General features: G+C 39.1%; 2 protein-coding genes across 3 annotated transcripts; both read left to right on the top strand.

Annotated features, from left to right (window-relative positions):
- The first annotated feature begins 420 nt into the window (after positions 1 to 420).
- Positions 421 to 3,720, top strand: LOC148410413 (histone chaperone asf1b-B). The gene is made up of 4 exons (XM_088436241.1): positions 421 to 825; positions 1,256 to 1,371; positions 2,913 to 3,089; positions 3,181 to 3,720. Exons 1-4 carry the CDS (start codon positions 717 to 719, stop codon positions 3,370 to 3,372), a joined length of 594 nt encoding a protein of 197 aa, XP_088292367.1. The 5' UTR covers positions 421 to 716; the 3' UTR covers positions 3,373 to 3,720.
- A 508-nt stretch (positions 3,721 to 4,228) lies between these two features.
- prkacaa (protein kinase, cAMP-dependent, catalytic, alpha, genome duplicate a) lies at positions 4,229 to 18,535 on the top strand. Of its 2 annotated transcripts, none has more exons than XM_088436840.1 (10): positions 4,229 to 4,943; positions 13,545 to 13,606; positions 13,767 to 13,895; positions 14,826 to 14,924; positions 15,033 to 15,115; positions 15,193 to 15,319; positions 15,412 to 15,507; positions 15,575 to 15,697; positions 15,893 to 16,057; positions 17,548 to 18,535. In XM_088436840.1, exons 1-10 carry the CDS (start codon positions 4,898 to 4,900, stop codon positions 17,671 to 17,673), a joined length of 1,056 nt encoding a protein of 351 aa, XP_088292966.1. In that variant the 5' UTR covers positions 4,229 to 4,897; the 3' UTR covers positions 17,674 to 18,535. The 2 variants fall into 2 exon arrangements, with proteins under 2 accessions (XP_088292966.1, XP_088292965.1); XM_088436839.1 differs by lacking the exon at positions 4,229 to 4,943 and adding an exon at positions 8,790 to 9,578.
- Positions 18,536 to 19,058: the final 523 nt, after the last annotated feature.

Below are 19,058 nucleotides of genomic sequence, written 5' to 3'. Positions count from 1 at the left end.
AAATAAAAGACATTCAGTGTATAGTCAATATAGGTCAATACAAATATCAATTATAATGCATCTTATGTTACTACTCTATGACTAAATATTGAATGTAATTATTTTGCATTTTTATATAATATTAAGCAATTTAAATATGAAGCTAACCCTCTCAGGTTCAAATTAGGTTTCTCTTTTTTTTCAAACGTCTTAAAAAATGGCTCAAACTATATTAATGTGAAATACCTAGGGGACTCTCATATTATTGTTGCAAATTTGCAACGCATGCCAGGAGAGGATTAACTTCAATCTTTATGTTCTCCCTATCATTGGATTGCTAATAAAGTTTTCGTAATCGTCTGTTGAGTGTACTTCCGCAGTTGACCACAGTGAGGCGTGTCTGTTACCGGAAGCATTTATCCGTTTTCCGTTTCCGTGATGCGTAGAGCACCCTGGGTAAATTTGTCAAAGCGGCGGGAGAGCGGGTAACATCATCCTCCAAATATTGTTTAAAAAGAAGCTTTCCTCTGTGTAATATGCGACTGAACTGCGAATATTCTATCGTGTAAAACAGACCTAAACTTTTTTGTCGTTTTAAATCCATTTGACGTGTGAGTTTTGCCAGACGAACAAGTGAGCTTCGAGGAATTCCCGGGAAAAGTCTTTGCGAGGCGCCAGTTTTTTGTGTTTAGCAGCACTCTGTGCTAACAATTAGCACAAGCCCAGTGACCCCAACCATGGCGAAGGTACAGGTGTTGAATGTGGCCGTTCTGGATAATCCGAGCCCGTTTGGGAAACCCTTCCAATTCGAAATAACCTTTGAGTGTATGGAGGACCTGCCTGAAGGTGAGCAACTTGCAATCGAAATGCTAACCACTAACGTTCTCTCGCGGTTAGCCAACGTCATTCACATAAAACTGCACTCTTTCTCAACATGATTCTAATGCATACGCATTAGCTGTGCTCTTGAAAATTCAGCTGTTTATTTTACACTATTTGATGGTTACATTTATGGAAGTATCATTTTTGCATGTGACATATTAAAAGTAGGTATTTGTAATCATTTCTGATCAACGTCTAAATTGGAAGTTGGGGGGGGGGGTGTTAGAGTCTTTATTAGACTCCAACTTAAATGTAACAAAATACACCCAATAATACAAATGACTATTATTGCTATTATCTATTTAGTAGGTAAGACAAAGGCCTGACTGAGAGGCTAAAAACTAATTTGAAAAATACTTCTGAGTGACATCACACATTTTTTGTGCTTTTCCAGACTTGGAATGGAAGATCATTTACGTGGGCTCAGCAGAGAGTGAAGAGTACGACCAAACCCTGGACTCTGTCTTGGTCGGACCAGTACCTGCGGGACGGCATATGTTTGTGTTCCAGGTAATATCGTGCAGCCATGTTGAATTCCATTTTAGCGCTCCAAAGATTGACGTATTCAAATTCTAAAACATATTCTTGGATGGCATTAATTTATATGTCATCTATTTTGGACAAGCGTGTTTAAAAAAAATAAAAAAAACTTGACTATGAACCACCTATACACCATGACTAGAATTCTTGTCATGCAGAATATTTACGTAGTGTGCCAGCGACGAGTTATTGTCAACTATTTTATTTTTAATGACTTGATAGTTGACAGTTTTGGCCAGCATTCCTCTTAATTTTAATCCAGTATAGAGATTAACTGCAGCCATTTGATGGCAATGTTAGCCAAGGCCACGAAGAAGAACAAAGGCGTGCGTTTGGAGGGATGCGGGGCGGCGAAAGAGGACGAGAAGAGAAAAATGGTAAACTAAAGAGATTTGCACAATACAAGCAATCTGCTTTATGTTTGCTCACAATCTGGAAACGTATGTCTTGTGGTAGGCCAAATATTGGGAACAAAGCTGCTTATGTGGATTCTGGGGACGTGATAGATGAAAACACAACAGATGCGTGTGTCTGGCAGGGAAACCATGGGTTTGGTTATGCCATAATTTAAAACATTCAATGTCTACGGATATCAGCAGAAATCCATACCCAGAACCTTCTAAAAAACCGCGGTTTAAGTGCTAACTTGCTAGCCAGCTAGCTAATATGCAACATAGTGCTTCTGTAAATCAACACAAACACAAACTGAATTCTCTCAAGCCTATCCACGACGTAGTCGATATGGTGGTATGCAAATTTCTCAACGTACACCTGCATCCAAGACAATGAGTAATGGATTATCACACAAAAAGCAAGTGTTGGGTTTCAAAAACACATGCGTGCACTCATACCTTGTAAATAGATCAAAATTTGTAAATGTGTTGGGAAATGTGAAAATGTTGCTGACTGCATACTTTACCGAATATGTATATAGACTAATATTTTGCCATCAATTCCCAATTTAATATTTTTTGTTCTTGTTTTATAGAAGTGAAGAACTGTTTAGATGTTTCAGATGCCACTAAACCAAAAAATAGTGTCATATTAAATGTTGTGCAGAAAACACATATTTTCACAAAAAGCTGATTTACTCTGTATTTTGTCCAAGATAGTTTGCTGTCACTGTTTTCAAACCATGATTCCTAAAGAACAAAATAAGGTAGACTGATACTTTATTTATATAAATAAAGAATGAAATCCAATCTTTCATATGGTATTCTGCTGGCTTCAAAAGATTAGTAAAAATGCTCCAATTCAGCTAGCATTCTCGCAGTTGACTTTTAGATAATGCTATGCACTATGTACAATCATTTCATCCCATGTTACTCACCAGGATAGCCCCCACCTTTTAAAAACACTGTCACAGGTGACCAACAAACAATAACTGCACCTTGCGCAAATATGTTGCTTATTTATACAAAATAATTCGTTTGATCCGATTCATCAGTAGAATTTGCATTTTAAAAATATTAAATAGCACTGTTTTTTGGATGTTATTTTCCTCTTTATAGGCAGACGCGCCAAACACAGGTCTGATCCCTGAGAGTGATGCCGTGGGCGTCACCGTCGTGCTGATCACCTGCACGTACCGAGGCCAGGAGTTCATCCGAGTCGGTTACTACGTCAACAATGAGTACACAGACCAGGAACTACGTGAGAATCCCCCCATCAAACCAGACTACGCACAGGTGAAGCCACTTGACGTGAAATTATCTTTTCATTTTCAAGTTGCGATTGCAGATAATGGGGAAAAAACGGTGTTTGTTCTTCTCGCTCCAGCTGCAGAGGAACATCCTGGCATCAAACCCACGCGTCACCAGGTTCCACATCAACTGGGAAGGCTGCGCTGAGCGGATGGAGGACTCTGAGAACGTGGATCCATCGTCCAACTCCATGCTCCCGCCGTCCTGTCTTCCCGGCAAAGCCCCGCCCCTGGGAATACTACCAGAGAACTCAATGGACTGCTTATAGACACGTCCCCTGTTTATTTTCTTTTCTTTTTGAAGTGGGGAGGGGGTCGTGTTGTCAAAATGTACAGATTCATTTGCCTTATAGCTACTATTCTTTTCCAGGCGGTTCAAAAAAGTGTGAGGTTATTCCACAGAATTGGCTGTGGTTCAAATTTGCTTCCCACCACTCAGACACACATACACAGCAGATTTGTCCCACATTAATCCAACTACAGCACCGAAGAGAGTTTCGTATAAATGGCAATATTAGCTGTGCAAGGTGACACTTAAACAGATAGGAAAATGTTACTTCATGTTTTTTTCTACTTTGTTTGCTATTTTGTGTTCCCAATAAAACGCTCTATTTGTATTTATGAGTCATTTTTATGCTTTTACCAAATATTGTCAATGTGTTGCACCTAAAATTGTAATGTAAGGTTTTTTTAATCGACACAAGTAATCCTGTATGGTTTAACAGGTTGCTAAAAATAGCCCGTCAACGTCACGCCCAGTCACAGGACGATTCACAGATCGTTGCTGTTTTGACGCCACAAAATTCTTTCAGTAAATCGACACTGACAGCATAGGTTATTTTAACATTGTACATTTAATTTGTCAAATGTTTGACTTGTAGGTGATTAATTCGAATATTTGATAAGTTAAAACAAGAAAAAAAACAACAGCTATGTTAGAGTCCGGCATCTATTGGCTACAGGCAAACCTTGAAGACGGGACACAGCTGGCTAGCGGGCCAATCATATGCCTGCAGTGACTTCTTAATGTCAAGCACCGTCCAATCGGCTGTTGACTTTCTACGCCTGTCATTCTAAACGGCCAATTGTTAGCCTTCAAGGGGCGTTGCCAAGTGGATGGATGACTGGAGTTTCCCTTGCGGTCTAAAGATTAATGGAACGGCTCTGTTGATTTTAGGAATTGTCCGTGAGACGCTCGACTCCGGGGGAACCGTCGCACTCGGCCTGGCTGGATTCGAAGCGAGCGTGGGTGAGAAAGAAGACAGCGGGCGAGACGAGGAATTAACCCGGATACCGTATTTGTTTGTGCACAGAAAAAGAAGAAGAAGGGCCCTGCCCACACACACGGTGGCTGGTTTGAGAAGGCCACTGTGGGACGCTAACAGGCTAACAGCTAGTCTCAAAAACTGGAGAAAAACGACCGTCGAGCACCTGCCTTACGTCACTGGACCACTTTTGGATAAAAAATTGCAACTGAATAACAAAAAAAACTGCCATTCGAGTGCTATCTTGAATACTGCATATCTGACAATCTCCCAGAGCTAAAACCCCGTTAGCCGCGCCTGCTAGCGCGCTATCTTTTGGTCAACTGGAGCATAAGGCTCGGTTTTGAGACTTCATCCGAAAACGTGACCGTTCGAAAGAGGGAAATATATTTCGAGTCCTTTGTGGAGAATGATAGCGGTCAGCTAGTGCGCAACCGACAGCTTCATCTACAACGTTTAGCAGCGCTGTCGTCAAGCCTCCCCAAGTCGCAACCGAACCTCCAGGAGTCCCGCTTGACAGGCTGCCATCATGGGCAACACGCCCACCGCCAAGAAAGGCAATGAGATGGAGAGTGGTAAGTTCGTTTTTATTATTTTTATTCGCATCCGCGGGTTGCTAACAGGTACATCTTGATTTCCTGGCCTATCCCATGATTCACACCTCCCGTTGAACAAAAGAGGATTTTATTCGTGTTCTCCTCGCATTTTTGTGGTAAAAGCTCGTGATGAAATTGCCTCCAGAGGTAGCGCTCATGACGACAACACAAGCAGCCTTCATTGACTTGTTGGTAGGCCAGCCTCCTCCTTGTTGTGAAAGTATGTCCCAGGCTAATAATTAAACCCACTAATCTTGAGAGGGGGTTATTTGTCCTCTAGATGGCTAAGACTTCAGTAAAAATGTTGGAATGTGAAGGTTATTGTGATTGCAGTGACAGGAAAGGACAGGATAAAGCAGTCATATGATGCTCGTGCAACGATCCTCTCCAGGCAAGCAAACTTGAGAGTTGGGAGTCTCTTGAACATCATGTGATGACACATGTTCAAGAACAAGGCTGTTTGTATGTGCTACTCAAGAGCAAACCCTTAGCCTAGTAGAAATATTGTCTGAAACATTTGTAACCTAAATGTATAATGTGCTCGCTACAACATTATTTTTCCAGGACTTGGTAGTCAATAAATTTATAATTTAGGAAACTGGTCTTTTGGTTCACGCAAACATCAGAAAATGAATTCGGCCAGGGGATCTTAAAGAGCGAATTTGCATTTAATTTTGTTCTTTGTGTGTGTTCAGAAGTGCTTCCATTTTAGTAACTAACAAGGAAGTTTATCCTCCTGATTGGTCTTTTCTTGTTAGAGCTCTGAAATCACTCCACCAGCTTCTCTCCGATTGGAGGCGCCTTCTGATGTCACTGTGACACTTGTCTTTTGAACATTTAAACACCACGACGTTCTTTTCTTGCACCCTCACATTACATAAACTTTAAGCGCAGTGTGAAAAAGCTTCTGAGGTTCGCAATAATACAGCTGCTTGCAAGTATAATGTAGATCACTTCATCTGATTATGCCATTTTTAATACAGGTCATCATGGTTGTACTTGCAGAGCAAAATATGTTTTTTGATGGTGTAAAAATGCTAGTTCTTAAATATAATACAGTTTTATCTAGTTACTTGAAGGGATAATCAGTTGCATACTTCCTGGTAAAACTATTCAAGAGCTGCAGCCTCCTTTTTGACACATAATGTATTTGTTCATCTATGTTAGTGACATATAGCAACATACCTGATGTAAAAATTGTGTTGTGGATAAATGAAGGGTGGCAAACAAACACCTCTTAATTCGTCCCGCAAGTTTAATGAAATTTTCACAGTAGCAATATTTACTGGAGATTAATATAGGAGATTAAGATTTTTGCATGTTGGGTAAATAAACTTGGTAATATTTGGGCATTCATCAAAAATGTATTTAAAAGAACAATAGCGTTTTGCTGACCTTCATGCTAACGCACAATACAAATTGACATAGATGAATAGCATTGAATGATATAGATATTTGAACACCTAGTGTGAGGCAACACATTTAGACAGACAATATAACAATACTAACATTTATAAATAAAAAAAAAGGGCAAATCACAATATACACTTCTATGTCATGTGCTTTAATGTTATTTTTAACTGTCATACACGTTTGAAAATAGGTTAATAGTAAAAATAAATAAATAAATGTCCTTCTTTCTTTGTCCCATTTTGCCACTTGTTAGTGTTCACAACATGGTTCACGGAATCCTGGCGAAGGCTCCAAAGAACTTTGTGTTATGTTTTTATTCCTAACACCACGAGTGACGCTCAAGTGTGAACGGCTAGTTGCGAAATGAGCAGCGGCTCCCCGATGCCGCTCGAGAGTACGTGTGAAAGAACGGCCTCCGTTCCAGAGCTGAAATGTTCCGACTTGGAACCAGCGCAAGATACTTTCACTTGTTTGCTTTTTCAAATATGGAATTGGCTACCAAAAATAAGAGCATTATTACAGTTACGCAAATGAAGTTGTAAAATTAGAAGGGAATTTTTTTTTTTTTTTTTTCTTTTAGAAGAAGAAGGTCAAAGGTTCATATTGAAGTTCTAATGCCAGCGTTTGTTTATCTGGTAATACTTTTCTTAGATAATATAACTTTTGATGATTTGTAGTGTCTTCTACCAACTATTCTATCAATTCATTTGGTTATTGGACTATAACGTATTTTGTATTAATAATTGCTAAAGTGTGGTTTGCAGGTATTTTTTATGTCCACTTGTGAGCATTTTCTTCATATTCTACTTTTTATTCCACTATAGTACAGTCTTCCCTGCTCTATCGCTGGGCTCATGTTGCCAAAAATACACACAATAAGTCAAATCCATGAAGTAAAGGTTGATTTATTTATTTTTTTTGTAATTATTTTATTTTGGTGTGTCTTTTTTAATCGTACATTTGTTTTTTTTCGTTATTCATTCATTATAGTTTGTCATTTGTTTTAAGGCTGTAAATTTTTACGAGGGACTACTGTATTGTCACAAAATGTGTTTTTTTTTATTTAATATTTTAACTTCACGCAATGTTTGGGCTTGAAAAACGTTCTTAAATATCTTAAATATATACGTTTTTCACAGTACTCTGCCTATTTTTCGCTTGCAATTGTTTCCTAATTCAGCATTTTTTTCCTCTGTAATATTTCAAATTTATTTGTTTGTTTTTTTTCTTGTAATGGTTAAGCATTATATGTAATGTTGTTTTTTTTCCTTGTGTTAGTCTTAAAGGATTACCCACTTATTTTCAGCAACAAAGTTGGCATCTTGTCTATAATTAATTTGGTGACATATTGTTTGTATACAATTTGTACTTTTGAAAACACATTTTGCCACTTGCTGTCAACTGAAAATGACATTCACACTTGCTGAAAGCTCAGGTAACAACCAATCACTGCTGAACTAGTGAACGTCTCATGAGCAACAGGTGAGCCTTGATATTTGCCATTACCCGGGCGTTGAGCACAGGTAATGTCATTTTCTGTTGGCAGCAAATGGCCAAATGCTTTTCAAAATATTAATTATTTGTGGACATGAGCATGAGTGGAGTAATCATTTAAATCTCACAAAAGTCCAACTTTTATTCCCCCATTACGTCCCAACTTTATTCTCATAAAAGTAGAAATCTCTCCGCTTAGTTCTCCTAAGATGTTAGGGTTTTTTTTCTCGCGAGTATAGCAACAGGAGATGGACTCTTTTTGTTTGGTAGCAAAACACGGAGTCAAGGTTTTCTCCCCGGTTGCAGCACAGCAGTGTACAAAACATGCTAGGCCCACAGGAAGAAGCCGACCTCGTCCAAGAAGTGAAAGCTCGTTTGCCTTAATGAAAAGCCTCAGAAGATTTGGGTTTTCCCATGTGGACCCGGCTGGTCCTGGTCTTGTTTGTGCCATGTGGTGGAGAGGCATGTGATTTTTGTGTAGAATTCAGTGTCTGTCAGCCTTATTGCTTTTTTTAATTGGCAGATTTGAATTTTGGCAAGCACCTGCAGCCAGGCTTGTTTGTCTTTATTGTTGGGTACACACACATGCGCGCACACTCACACACGCGTCTAGCCAGCGGTTATGTAAGTGATTGTTTTCAACTCCCACTTTCAAAGAGGTCATTGGTCATTCAATTCCAAATAAGCCCTATTACTCCCAACTTTATTTTTGTCACGCTTTATGAGCCAAATTTGCCTTCTGTTACAATTTGTTCTTTCTAATAAAGCCAACAAACATTTGTTTAAAGATCGGGGTGTCTCAATACATATTTTATATATCCCATACAATGCTGATATTGCTGTTATTAAAATACTTTTATAATATTAAAAAAAAAAAGCATTGAGTAAAATGTGTATATCCACAGGCTGAGCTTTTCTCCTGTTCAATGTTGATCAGCTCATCCCAATGTAATCTGGCCATTCCTGTGTCACAGTTGTCCAACGAGGCCCAAGGGAGAAATGCAAAATTGATTTTTTTTTTTTTTTTTTTAAGAGTAGGGTGATCAATAGAGCTCTACCACTGACTCTGTGCTGTATTTGGATGCTTTAGTGTCTCATGAGAACAATGCTTGTCATTGAATATATTATAGAATACTTGCAAAACTTGCCAACTGATTGGTTCAGCTCATGTTTGTGTTCCTCGTTCATTTTATACACACAGCTCCCTCTCCTGTTTGGATAAATAGACCAGCTTGGCCCATCCCCCTGCTATTATATGTAGATCAATATGTATCTGTGTGTGTGTGTGTGTGTGTGTGTGTGTGTGTGTGTGTGCGTGTGTGTGTGTGTGTGTGTGTGTGATGTGAGAGGGAACAGCAGGGGAGAACTTGGTGCACAAAATAAATATTGATACAAAGCAAGCGAGAGTCCAGTTGATTCATGCAAGCGCTGACAAGAACATTGAACAGAAATGCCAACGAGGATGCTTGACTAGTTTCGCCGCACACGAGGGACACTGAAGCCAGGGCCATGAGTCATCAGCTGTGAGGAAGAGTCCCAAAGAGACCTCCAAAAAACAGCAGGGAAAGACTGGCGTGCTCATGTGTGACCGGAAGAGCTCCAGGAGGCATGCGAGCAAGAGGGAATCCTCCAAGGAATCGTCCCGTTCCTCGGAATCGAGCTCGCGCTCAGCAGAGTCCGCCGAGGTGCCCATAGTCATCCCGGATGGTGAGAAATTCAGAGTAACAGCACTTATAATGTTTTAGATGGGTCTCGAGAAAGCCGCATCCTCCCATCTTTGACCCTGCAAGTTCAATTAGTGCCTCATTCTAACAGGAAGTTAAGCAACTTTCCCAGGAAATCAGCCCCCCCAAGCGATCAGTCAGCCTGTATTGCTCTCAGTGGGATGTTCTGAACATGTTTATGCAAACCCTGCTCTTTTATCCTTTTGTGGCAGCTGTTGCTCTTTGGAGAATTTGCAAGCGCATGAATTTACATTTGTTTGAGTGTGTCTTCATGTTCAGCCCATGTTTTCTGGTTGAAATAGTGGTGTAGTTCTTGCAGTTGGTCTTGGTCTCAATCCCGGGGGATTTCTCATTTATATATGCACTTTTGGTCTTGGCTCCGCCCCGATTTTTCTAAAGTCTCAATTCTAGACTCTACTGGTCTCGATGTCTTGGTCTTGGTTGGTGTGGTCTTGACTACAACACTAGCTTGAATGTGCCTAAAAGTCAGTCAAAATTGTTAAAACTGTCATCATGCATGCAAATCATGAATGATTACATTTTTTGACGGCATCACAGAAAGCTTGTGATGACAGGAAAATTCTGATGCTAGTTGTAGAATCGGAAACGGAACTTCCTGTCAGTCTCGGGTCAAGCTGCTCAATAATAGAATTATTTGTCAACACAGGGATTATCAGAGTACACAGAGTACAAATTAATTTCATAGGGCATGCAGTATTAGAATTTAATAAAAAACAGAATAGCATAGAAATGACTGACACAGGGTCGATGCTAACAATTATTTTAACAAACATTTTTCTTCTGTAGATGATTTAGTTGAATAACAAGACGTTTTGTCAAGTTGACCTTGCAGAAAATAATTTTTTATTGTCCGATTACTGCTTTGGTCCGTAAAATATCAAATATTGATCATCGTTTTCCAACACATTTAAACACATTAATAGTCTGGTTTCATAGATGCCTAAATAAATCAGAAAATATTCACTGTCATGAGACTGAAAGTTGGACATTTTACACCTGTAAGGTATCAGCAAATCTAATTGATTGCTTTTTGTATACCTTGACATGGGCATTATATGTTTATTTTCAAAGGAAGAGGAAATTAATTGGAACATTAAGCAACTTATTGCTAAATTGTGTTTTTAGGAGCTCTTTTGCAAAGTGTTGTAAAGTTTTATACGGATGCGTAATGTCATTAGTGATGCAGTTTTTTGACAAGCCAGAAATCAACCTGATGATATGTCGATCTATTATATAATAGATTTATAAGATTTGTTAAATCTATATATTATATTAAGATGACATTATGATTTATCTTCTGGAGGTGCTGAATAAAATATGCCAAGTGTTACCACGGCAAATGTAGTTCCGAAGTTTAATAAATCAGTCACAAATAGAACATAATGTTTTTAATCATATAAGAACAGTCCCTTTTCTCTTTTCAAATTAAGAAAAAACTAATTGGAACATTGAAGCCTTTATTTAAGTTTTATATGGCTGCACAGTAATTAGTGATGTACATATTTTTTTTTAGCAGACGAGTGAGTAGTTTAACTTTATATGAGTTAATTCAGTGAGGATAGGTGGCTCAGAGGATTGTTGGATTGATTGATTCAATGGCTAGCTCCGCCCTTGAATAAGTATTAGAAATGAAAACATTTTACTGTACTTCAAATATTACATATCCAGGGTAACATCGATCATTTCTATGTGAAAATATGCTTGACAAAGGAAATTGTGTTTCCCTTTGGAGGGTCAGCTGCAGTTTGAGAGTCCAAATGAGAACTGTTTGACCATGCTGATAAAAGTTAGTGATTGTACCCCTTGCGCGCATTTGGCCGCGGGATGTTTCGCATCGATTATTCCGACGTTCCCACATGATCCTGCCAAGGCTCAATGCGTTGTAGATTTGTACTAGTTGTAAAGCTGTTTTAGGCTGCGCAACTTACTTTTGCTCTCCATTTGTGTTATTGATTTTTCTGCCAAATCGTCACAAACTATGAAACGCTGGTTTGAAGTAGCCAGGTGTCGCTTTCTAAGTTTGGTTTCCAAACAGATGCTAAAGAGGAATGAGGAAGGACTGGTTAGCACCGTGTTCCCACAGAGATCCGTGATTTGGCCCATAAAGATAAGAAGCGAGTTAAAAAAAAAAAAAAAAAAAAGTACTTCTGCATATGACACCGTGTGTTGTGTCACGCTGTCGGAATATGTCCACGGGCGTGTCTTTGGTCGGCCAATAATGGTGCGAGTGTCCATTGATGCATCCCCTGAAGGCCAGCACTTATGGAGCTTTGCATACTGCGCTGATAGACTGATTTGCCACACCTACTGATGTCATCGTAATCAGCATGATTAAACTACGTGGTCAAATCAAAATCTATTTCCACAAATGTAAAGCGCAACCTCCAAGGTCGGTCCCAGTCAGCTCCACGATGCTCGTCAACCACCGAAGATAGATGAATATGTTGCAATGACAAAACATTCAAGATTTTATGAAACAATGTTGTAGCATTCTTAACCAACCAATGGCAGATTTGTTTTTTGTTGTTGTTTTTTTGTTTTGTTTTTGTTATATTTTTTGTGGGGATGGGAGTATTTTTTTTTTAAACTCACTTTGGTCATTCAGAATGCTCAAAATTGGCTGTCCAATGATCTTTTTTAAATAAATGGCCGTCATGCAATTGTAAGTTTACAGAAGTTGGCGGAAAGACCACAGAACAGGTAACTTCCATCTTGTAGACGTGTTCAAATGAATTGATTATGAAATGTTGAACACCTTTTTTAAAAAAAAATAATCTTTTATAGATCTTGTTGATCTCAAAATTCCCTGAATATTCTGATATCAGATTAACAAAAATTGTTCTCCTATTTCTGTAGCCCTCCCTAGAAATAGACAGGTTGATTATGGGCTTAGATATTTGACATTTTGACAAATAGTGACATCAGGGCCTTTTTAAAAAATGCGAAGCTCATAAAAGATCTATTTAAAACTGTATTAAATTTAGGGAACTATTCATTTGACATTTTAATTAACCTTTTTAGAGATTCTGCTGACCATAGGAACAGTTTGATTTTGTTTGAAATCAAAACAAAGATACACGTTTAGTTGTAAGATTTCTGTCATTTTGAAATTTTAGAGAATTTTATGTACTGTAGAAAACTAAATGGGAGTTTTATTTTTCCTCTTTCGTAAGTTTTATTTTGACATTTTAAGAATGCTGATGACCCAGGAAAACATTTTACGAATCTGAAGTCTTAAACATTCCAACAAAGATGATTTATTTTTATTTATTGTGACGGCAATATTTTCCCTTTTACTGAAAAATCATTTTTGCTCCAAATATCGGTTATCGGCCTTTGTGACTACTAACAACTGATAACAGTATCAGCCCCGGGGACAAAAATAAATAAATATTGGTGTATCACTCGTCCTTCATAAAGGCAGACAGATTATCTCTGTGTTTAATTCATGAATGACATTGGATAAAATCAGCTTTTATTTTGGTAAACAACTACCAATCCAATAATGGAATCAGGTTAAAAAAGGTCACTTAGTAAGTATGACATCAAATTTTATCATGTTGTTGCTTAAGTATTTTGTCAAATCACTATACCATACCAAACAAACAAAAGACAAACAGTCTACCAAAAAGAAAGATTACTTGTGCAAAAGACCACAATGGAAAATTACGTCGTTTTCTGTTAATAAACAGAATCATAGATTTAAAAAATAATTTGTTGTAACTGCCCTAAAATAGTTGGAGTATTTCAATTACAGAAAAAAGTAGGCGCAAAATCCCTGCCTCTTAAGGCTTTGCAGTAATCCTTCTCATTTTGACTGTTCTGAACAGCAGCCTGCCGTTATAGCTAAAACGTGACTTTTAGCTCTGTGACGTTTCAATCAGCAATCATGTTAACCTCTCATTGTCTTCTTTGTTTCCCATCGCAGTGAAGGAGTTTCTCGCCAAAGCCAAAGAAGATTTCCTAAAGAAATGGGAGAATCCAGCACAGGTAAGATAAGATCAGATCCTAAAACGTCATGCCTTAGTGCCTTAGAGAATGAATGGGTAGATCTTAATGTGGTTCATTTTCAAGGCAGTGCGCCCTCTGCTGGTGTCACACATTATTTCTTCTCTCTTCTGGCTGTTGACGTTATTCCTCATATCCTCAGCAAACGGCAGCATTGGACCATTTTGAGCGTCTTAAGACTTTGGGCACCGGCTCCTTCGGCAGAGTCATGCTGGTCAAGCACAAAGAGTCGGGCCAGCACTTTGCCATGAAGATACTTGACAAACAAAAGGTATGGCGCATAGATGTTTGGTTGAAAATGAAAATAACACAGGGACATCTAAATTATTTTGTGGAAAAACTATTTCAATTTACAATTGTAACTACGTACATTCACAACACAAGAGTATAATACATCACATTTTTTTGGCTCAAGGAAGACAAAAAAAAACCTTTTTCAACATCTAACAATACATTACAGGAGTGGAGCTACATGATGGCAAATAATTCTTTTTAAAAATGTGTTTATTATTTTGACATGCATTCTTAGACCCCTTGATACCTGCCAGTCATTTATATTAATGACATTTACTTATTAAGGCATTCACTAAAATAAAACTCTTGTTTTATTTCATGAAACACTGAGTGTTCATGCCACCCTTGGCCACTTCTCACTGACGTGTTGTGGCACAACAGCCACCCCACAGAAAAATCTCCGGTAACACTCCTGTATTTGTATCACATCAAAACAATAGCTTTTAATAGAAATGAGACAGAAGTGTTTTCACTTTTTGAACAGAACTACTAAAATGAACCAGCTTTCAACCTTTTTTTTAATTTAAATTATGGACTTTCACCTGTAAACAATAAGAATGGCAAGTAAAGATACCAAGTATCAAGCCGATACTTGGATTTATTTTAAAGTATCGTTACTTGCTCTCTTGGAGCAATTTGACAATCACGAAGTAGAAATTACAAATTAGAAGAATATAAAATTACCATTGAGTTAATTATGTTTGAAAGGAAATGCTATTTTGGAATAAGGTCTTTCAATATTATCCAAAATTTTGTGCATCAAAAGTGCTTGTGGTATCGTCACTTGTTATCGGTATTGGTGACTACTCAAGACTTTAGACTTACTGGTATCGATCTGAAAGAAGTGGTGTAACATCCTTAATATGTATATATATTGAAAAGCTTTATCCCCTGTGGCATCTGTCAGGTGGTAAAGCTGAAGCAGATCGAGCACACGCTGAACGAGAAACGCATCCTGCAGGCGGTTAACTTTCCCTTCCTTGTGCGACTGGAGCACTCGTTTAAGGTTTGCCTATTGTTATTGTTGATCGCGGGCGGGCGGGCGGCCGGGCTCATTTGCATCCGATTTCGCCCATTTTGCGTCATCCTACTCATTTTGCTCATCTCCCAATAGGACAACAGTAATCTCTATATGATAATGGAGTATGTGCCCGGGGGTGAGATGTTCTCCCATTTGAGGAGAATCGGTAGATTCAGGTATGGGTCCCCTTCCTGCTTATTTCGTTTCATGTACTCTTGCTGCATACAAATGTTTTTTTGTTTTTTTTTGGCAGTGAACCACACGCCCGCTTCTACGCAGCGCAGATTGTACTGACCTTTGAGTACCTACACTCGCTGGACCTCATCTACAGAGACCTGAAGCCAGAGAACCTACTCATCGACCAGCAGGGTTATATCCAGGCAAGGCCCTTTCACACACCTTAGCTTGAAAAGGCTTTTTTTTAACCTCCTTTTCCCTCAGTATTAAGAGTTTTTTTTTTTTACTCGTGCAGGTTACAGATTTTGGCTTTGCAAAAAGAGTGAAAGGCCGAACCTGGACGCTTTGCGGAACACCCGAGTATCTGGCACCAGAGATCATCCTCAGTAAAGTGAGTGTATCACCACAGTTATCAACTTGAAGGTAGCCTGCCACATTCTTACGCCGCCTGTTTCCAGGGCTACAATAAAGCTGTCGACTGGTGGGCTTTGGGAGTGCTCATATATGAGATGGCTGCCGGCTACCCGCCCTTCTTTGCGGACCAACCCATCCAAATTTATGAGAAGATTGTATCAGGGAAGGTGAGTTTATTGGAAGTTGTCATTTTTTTCCCCCTGTTTGCGGTGTGTGAGTGCGCTGCATCACAATGAGGGCCGCTTCTTTGTGCTTTCCATACTTAAAGGAAAATAACAGATTTCCCTACACCACTGAATACAGTGGATTAAAAAAAAAAAAGTCTACACACCTCTGTTGAAAGGGCAAATATTTCTTTGCAGGTTCGCTTCCCCTCGCATTTCAGTTCGGACCTGAAGGACATGTTGAGAAACCTGCTGCAGGTGGACCTGACCAAGCGATTCGGCAACCTCAGGAACGGCGTCAATGACATAAAGGGTCACAAGTGGTTCGCCACCACCGACTGGATCGCCATCTATCAGAGGAAGGTGAGCCTTTCACTCCACACTCACCCAAATACAATTACAGTGGGCCCCCGTGTTATGAGATTAATCCGTTCCGTGGTTGGGCTCGTAAGGCGAATTCACCGTATAACGGGCAATCCAAACCCATGTTAAATAGCTAATGCGTTTAGCACCCCAGGTAAAAACATCAAAATTGTGCATACATCTTAAAAATTGGTACCAAAATAGTATAGTAAGTGCTACATATATATAATATACATGTATGCAATCAGAAAACATTATAAATAAAAAACTATAGAAAGGATTTATTTACTTTTGAGTGCCACTTGTTATGCCTGTATTCCCTAGTAAGGGTAGCCTAGGCTAGGCGAGCTTCGTATTTCTTGATTATCTCCAGCTTCGTTTCCATATAAATCATCTTCTTACTTCTCTCTTTAACATCACTAGCAATCTTGGGACCCATGACTAACCCTTTCAGCTTTGAATTAAGCAGTAAAATACACTATATATACGGTTTTGTAACCACTCACAATCGAACAAAGCTTTACCATTCCGCCATTTTGAAACAAGTGAGACCGGCCAATAGCAGACCACCATCTTCGTGAGGAGATGCAGACTAATAGCAGAATTGTAGTGACGCGTTGCAGGGACACCAACTGAAAGCCAAGCCCCTAGGGTCATGACAGTTGTTTTGGTCGCAGACTCATCAAATATTACCAACGCATGGTGCAAAATTAACTTGTCATTGAAAATTAAGAATTCCCTGTGAAGTAGGGAAATGTTAATGGCTTTCCTTATGTCAACTGAGTGGAACGGCCTGGAAAATGAAAAGTGTAGTAATATTGAGGATAAGCGATTCAGAAAATGGATAGATATACTATATTGAATATACATACTATTACTAATGTGATTTGTTGTCAATACAGTGTTGAGTTATGATTTGGAGAACCGAAGAATAAATGTTATTTAAATTACAATAGAACTCATTTTTGTAATTTTGTTTTTTTAATTATATACCATTTCCAGTCATCAACATTTGTATGCCTCCTATCTACATTGATAACTATATTTGTGAAAAAGCCCTTGGCTTCTTACTGCATTTGGGTACGAAACAAAAATTTTACAAGGGAACAAGTAAAGGATGAAAAGAGGCGATGTGGAAGACAATTAAGTCATCTCGGTTCATTTTTAATGCCCTTTCTACGACTCACTGTTTTGAAGAGTGAAAAAACCTATAAACACTACGCTGTGGAGGTTCAGTTTACGTTTTTCTCAACCGTAAATATGTTATGAAAAAAAAATGGCACAAGATTTCGCCCTCAGGTTTTCGCCACATTGTTTCTCCTTGTACAAAACACAAATTCAAATTTAAAAAATTCTGTTGGCTTGTACCTATTTGTTATTTGTATATAGCAGCACTACTGGACAGAACAAGATCAAAAATTGACACAGAGGAATAAATAAATAAAAAATCATGTAAATAGAGAGAAATCTCATGTGCTGGCGTGTTCCAGGTGGAGGCGCCCTTCATCCCCAAGTGCAGAGGTCCCGGCGACACCAGCAACTTTGACGACTACGACGAGGAGGAGATCCGAGTGTCCATCACGGAGAAATGCGCCAAGGAGTTTGCAGAGTTCTAGGTTTCCCCGTCCAGCGCTTAGCCAGAGTCGGGGTTCCGGGGTGGGGCCGCGAGTCGGGCAGACTGCTTATTCGTAACTTTTTTTTTTTTTTTTCCCCCCCCCAATCCTTCGCCTCCAGACGGGAGATGCGGGTTAAGCAGCGAGGAAAGAGCCAACAGAACCAGCAGTGTTGCCTTTTTCTCATTTCTAATCCCAACTGTTACCTGTTCATCCCTAAGCGTTTATAGTCGTGGCCAGGTTGTCATCGCGTTGTGAAGGTACCCTATCCGCTCCCCCCACCCCCACCTCCAACCTCTCATTCATTTAGCGGCGACTCGATTGTCTCATTTAACCTCCATCCGCTCCAAAGTCGTCCAAGCAATACCAAGTCCAACAGATGTGCCTGTCGCCATGACAACTGGTTGGAACACTGTCAAACAAAAAAAAAGCCTTGCTTAGAGCTTTAGAGTCTGAAAAGTTTGCATCTCGCATCTGTCTTACTGCCGCTCTTTTTTTTTTTTTTTTTTACTTAATCCTACTAGTACTTTTTTTTTTCTTTTTACATTGATTCATGCTTGTGTTATTTGATGTTTAACATTTGGATTAAACACTTAGGTTATTTAAATTCTATCCACTATGTGTATATGGCTTATATACAGTGGATATTAAAAGTCTACACACCCCAGCTAAACTTACTTTGTTTGAATGTCATTCATTCTGAAACCAGTCCATCCTCATAAGTAGGGGTGTGTAGACTTATTATGTCCTGCTGTAAATAGAGAGACACTCAAAATGATTCATCCCTCAGTTGTAAAACATTGTTCTTTTTCTAATAGTTGAAATGAACCAACTTGACCACATTTCTATTAAACCATTACATGGACCGTTTGGTGGACATTTGCAAATAAATGTACGAAACATTCGGCAGCGCGCGGGAATAGTGGTTAGTTCTGAGGGTTATGTTGGAACCCCGCTTTGTCCGGCTTACTTTCACATTCCGAAAATGCGCATGTTAGTGTCAGTGAAAACTTGAAATTTTCCCTTCGACGGGGCTTTGAATGCCTATGAGTGCAACTGTAAACGATGGGCAAAATTTTTCAACGTTGTTTCTCGTCATTGTCAGTGCAAAGTGCATAAATAAAATTCCATCCCGCCCCACTTGGCAAAAAAAAGTAGCAAATATGTGTCAGAGAATTGTGCCTTTTTTTTTTGGGTGCGATATCGCCGCAAAACATCTACCCCCAAATGCTGGTAACAATTGAATACAGCTATCGGAAAATAGCCGCCGTTTTGACTAAGATTTTCCTTAGTGTCCACTCTTTACTCGAATTTGGATGCTAGACAATCGCAGAGCAATGCTGATCCCTGGTTTGTTGACTCTTTGCATTCATGAAGGTTTTTACACT

Source organism: Hippichthys cyanospilos, chromosome 16 (genome assembly GCF_059441005.1).
Source record: "Hippichthys cyanospilos isolate Australia breed blue-spotted pipefish chromosome 16, RoL_Hcya_1.0, whole genome shotgun sequence".
NCBI lineage: Eukaryota > Metazoa > Chordata > Actinopteri > Syngnathiformes > Syngnathidae > Hippichthys > Hippichthys cyanospilos.
Note: the sequence above shows the minus strand (reverse complement) of the source record. Positions and strands in the feature narration are given on the sequence as shown.

Coding starts and splice junctions, on each gene's coding strand:
- LOC148410413 (XM_088436241.1), top strand. CDS start 717: ATGGCGAAGGTACAGGTGTTGAATGTGGCCGTTCTGGATAATCCGAGC. Junction 826..1,255: donor TATGGAGGACCTGCCTGAAG/GTGAGCAACTTG, acceptor GTGCTTTTCCAG/ACTTGGAATGGAAGATCATT. Junction 3,090..3,180: donor TCAAACCAGACTACGCACAG/GTGAAGCCACTT, acceptor TTCTCGCTCCAG/CTGCAGAGGAACATCCTGGC.
- prkacaa (XM_088436839.1), top strand. CDS start 9,452: ATGTGTGACCGGAAGAGCTCCAGGAGGCATGCGAGCAAGAGGGAATCC. Junction 14,925..15,032: donor GACTGGAGCACTCGTTTAAG/GTTTGCCTATTG, acceptor ATCTCCCAATAG/GACAACAGTAATCTCTATAT. Junction 16,058..17,547: donor TCGCCATCTATCAGAGGAAG/GTGAGCCTTTCA, acceptor GGCGTGTTCCAG/GTGGAGGCGCCCTTCATCCC.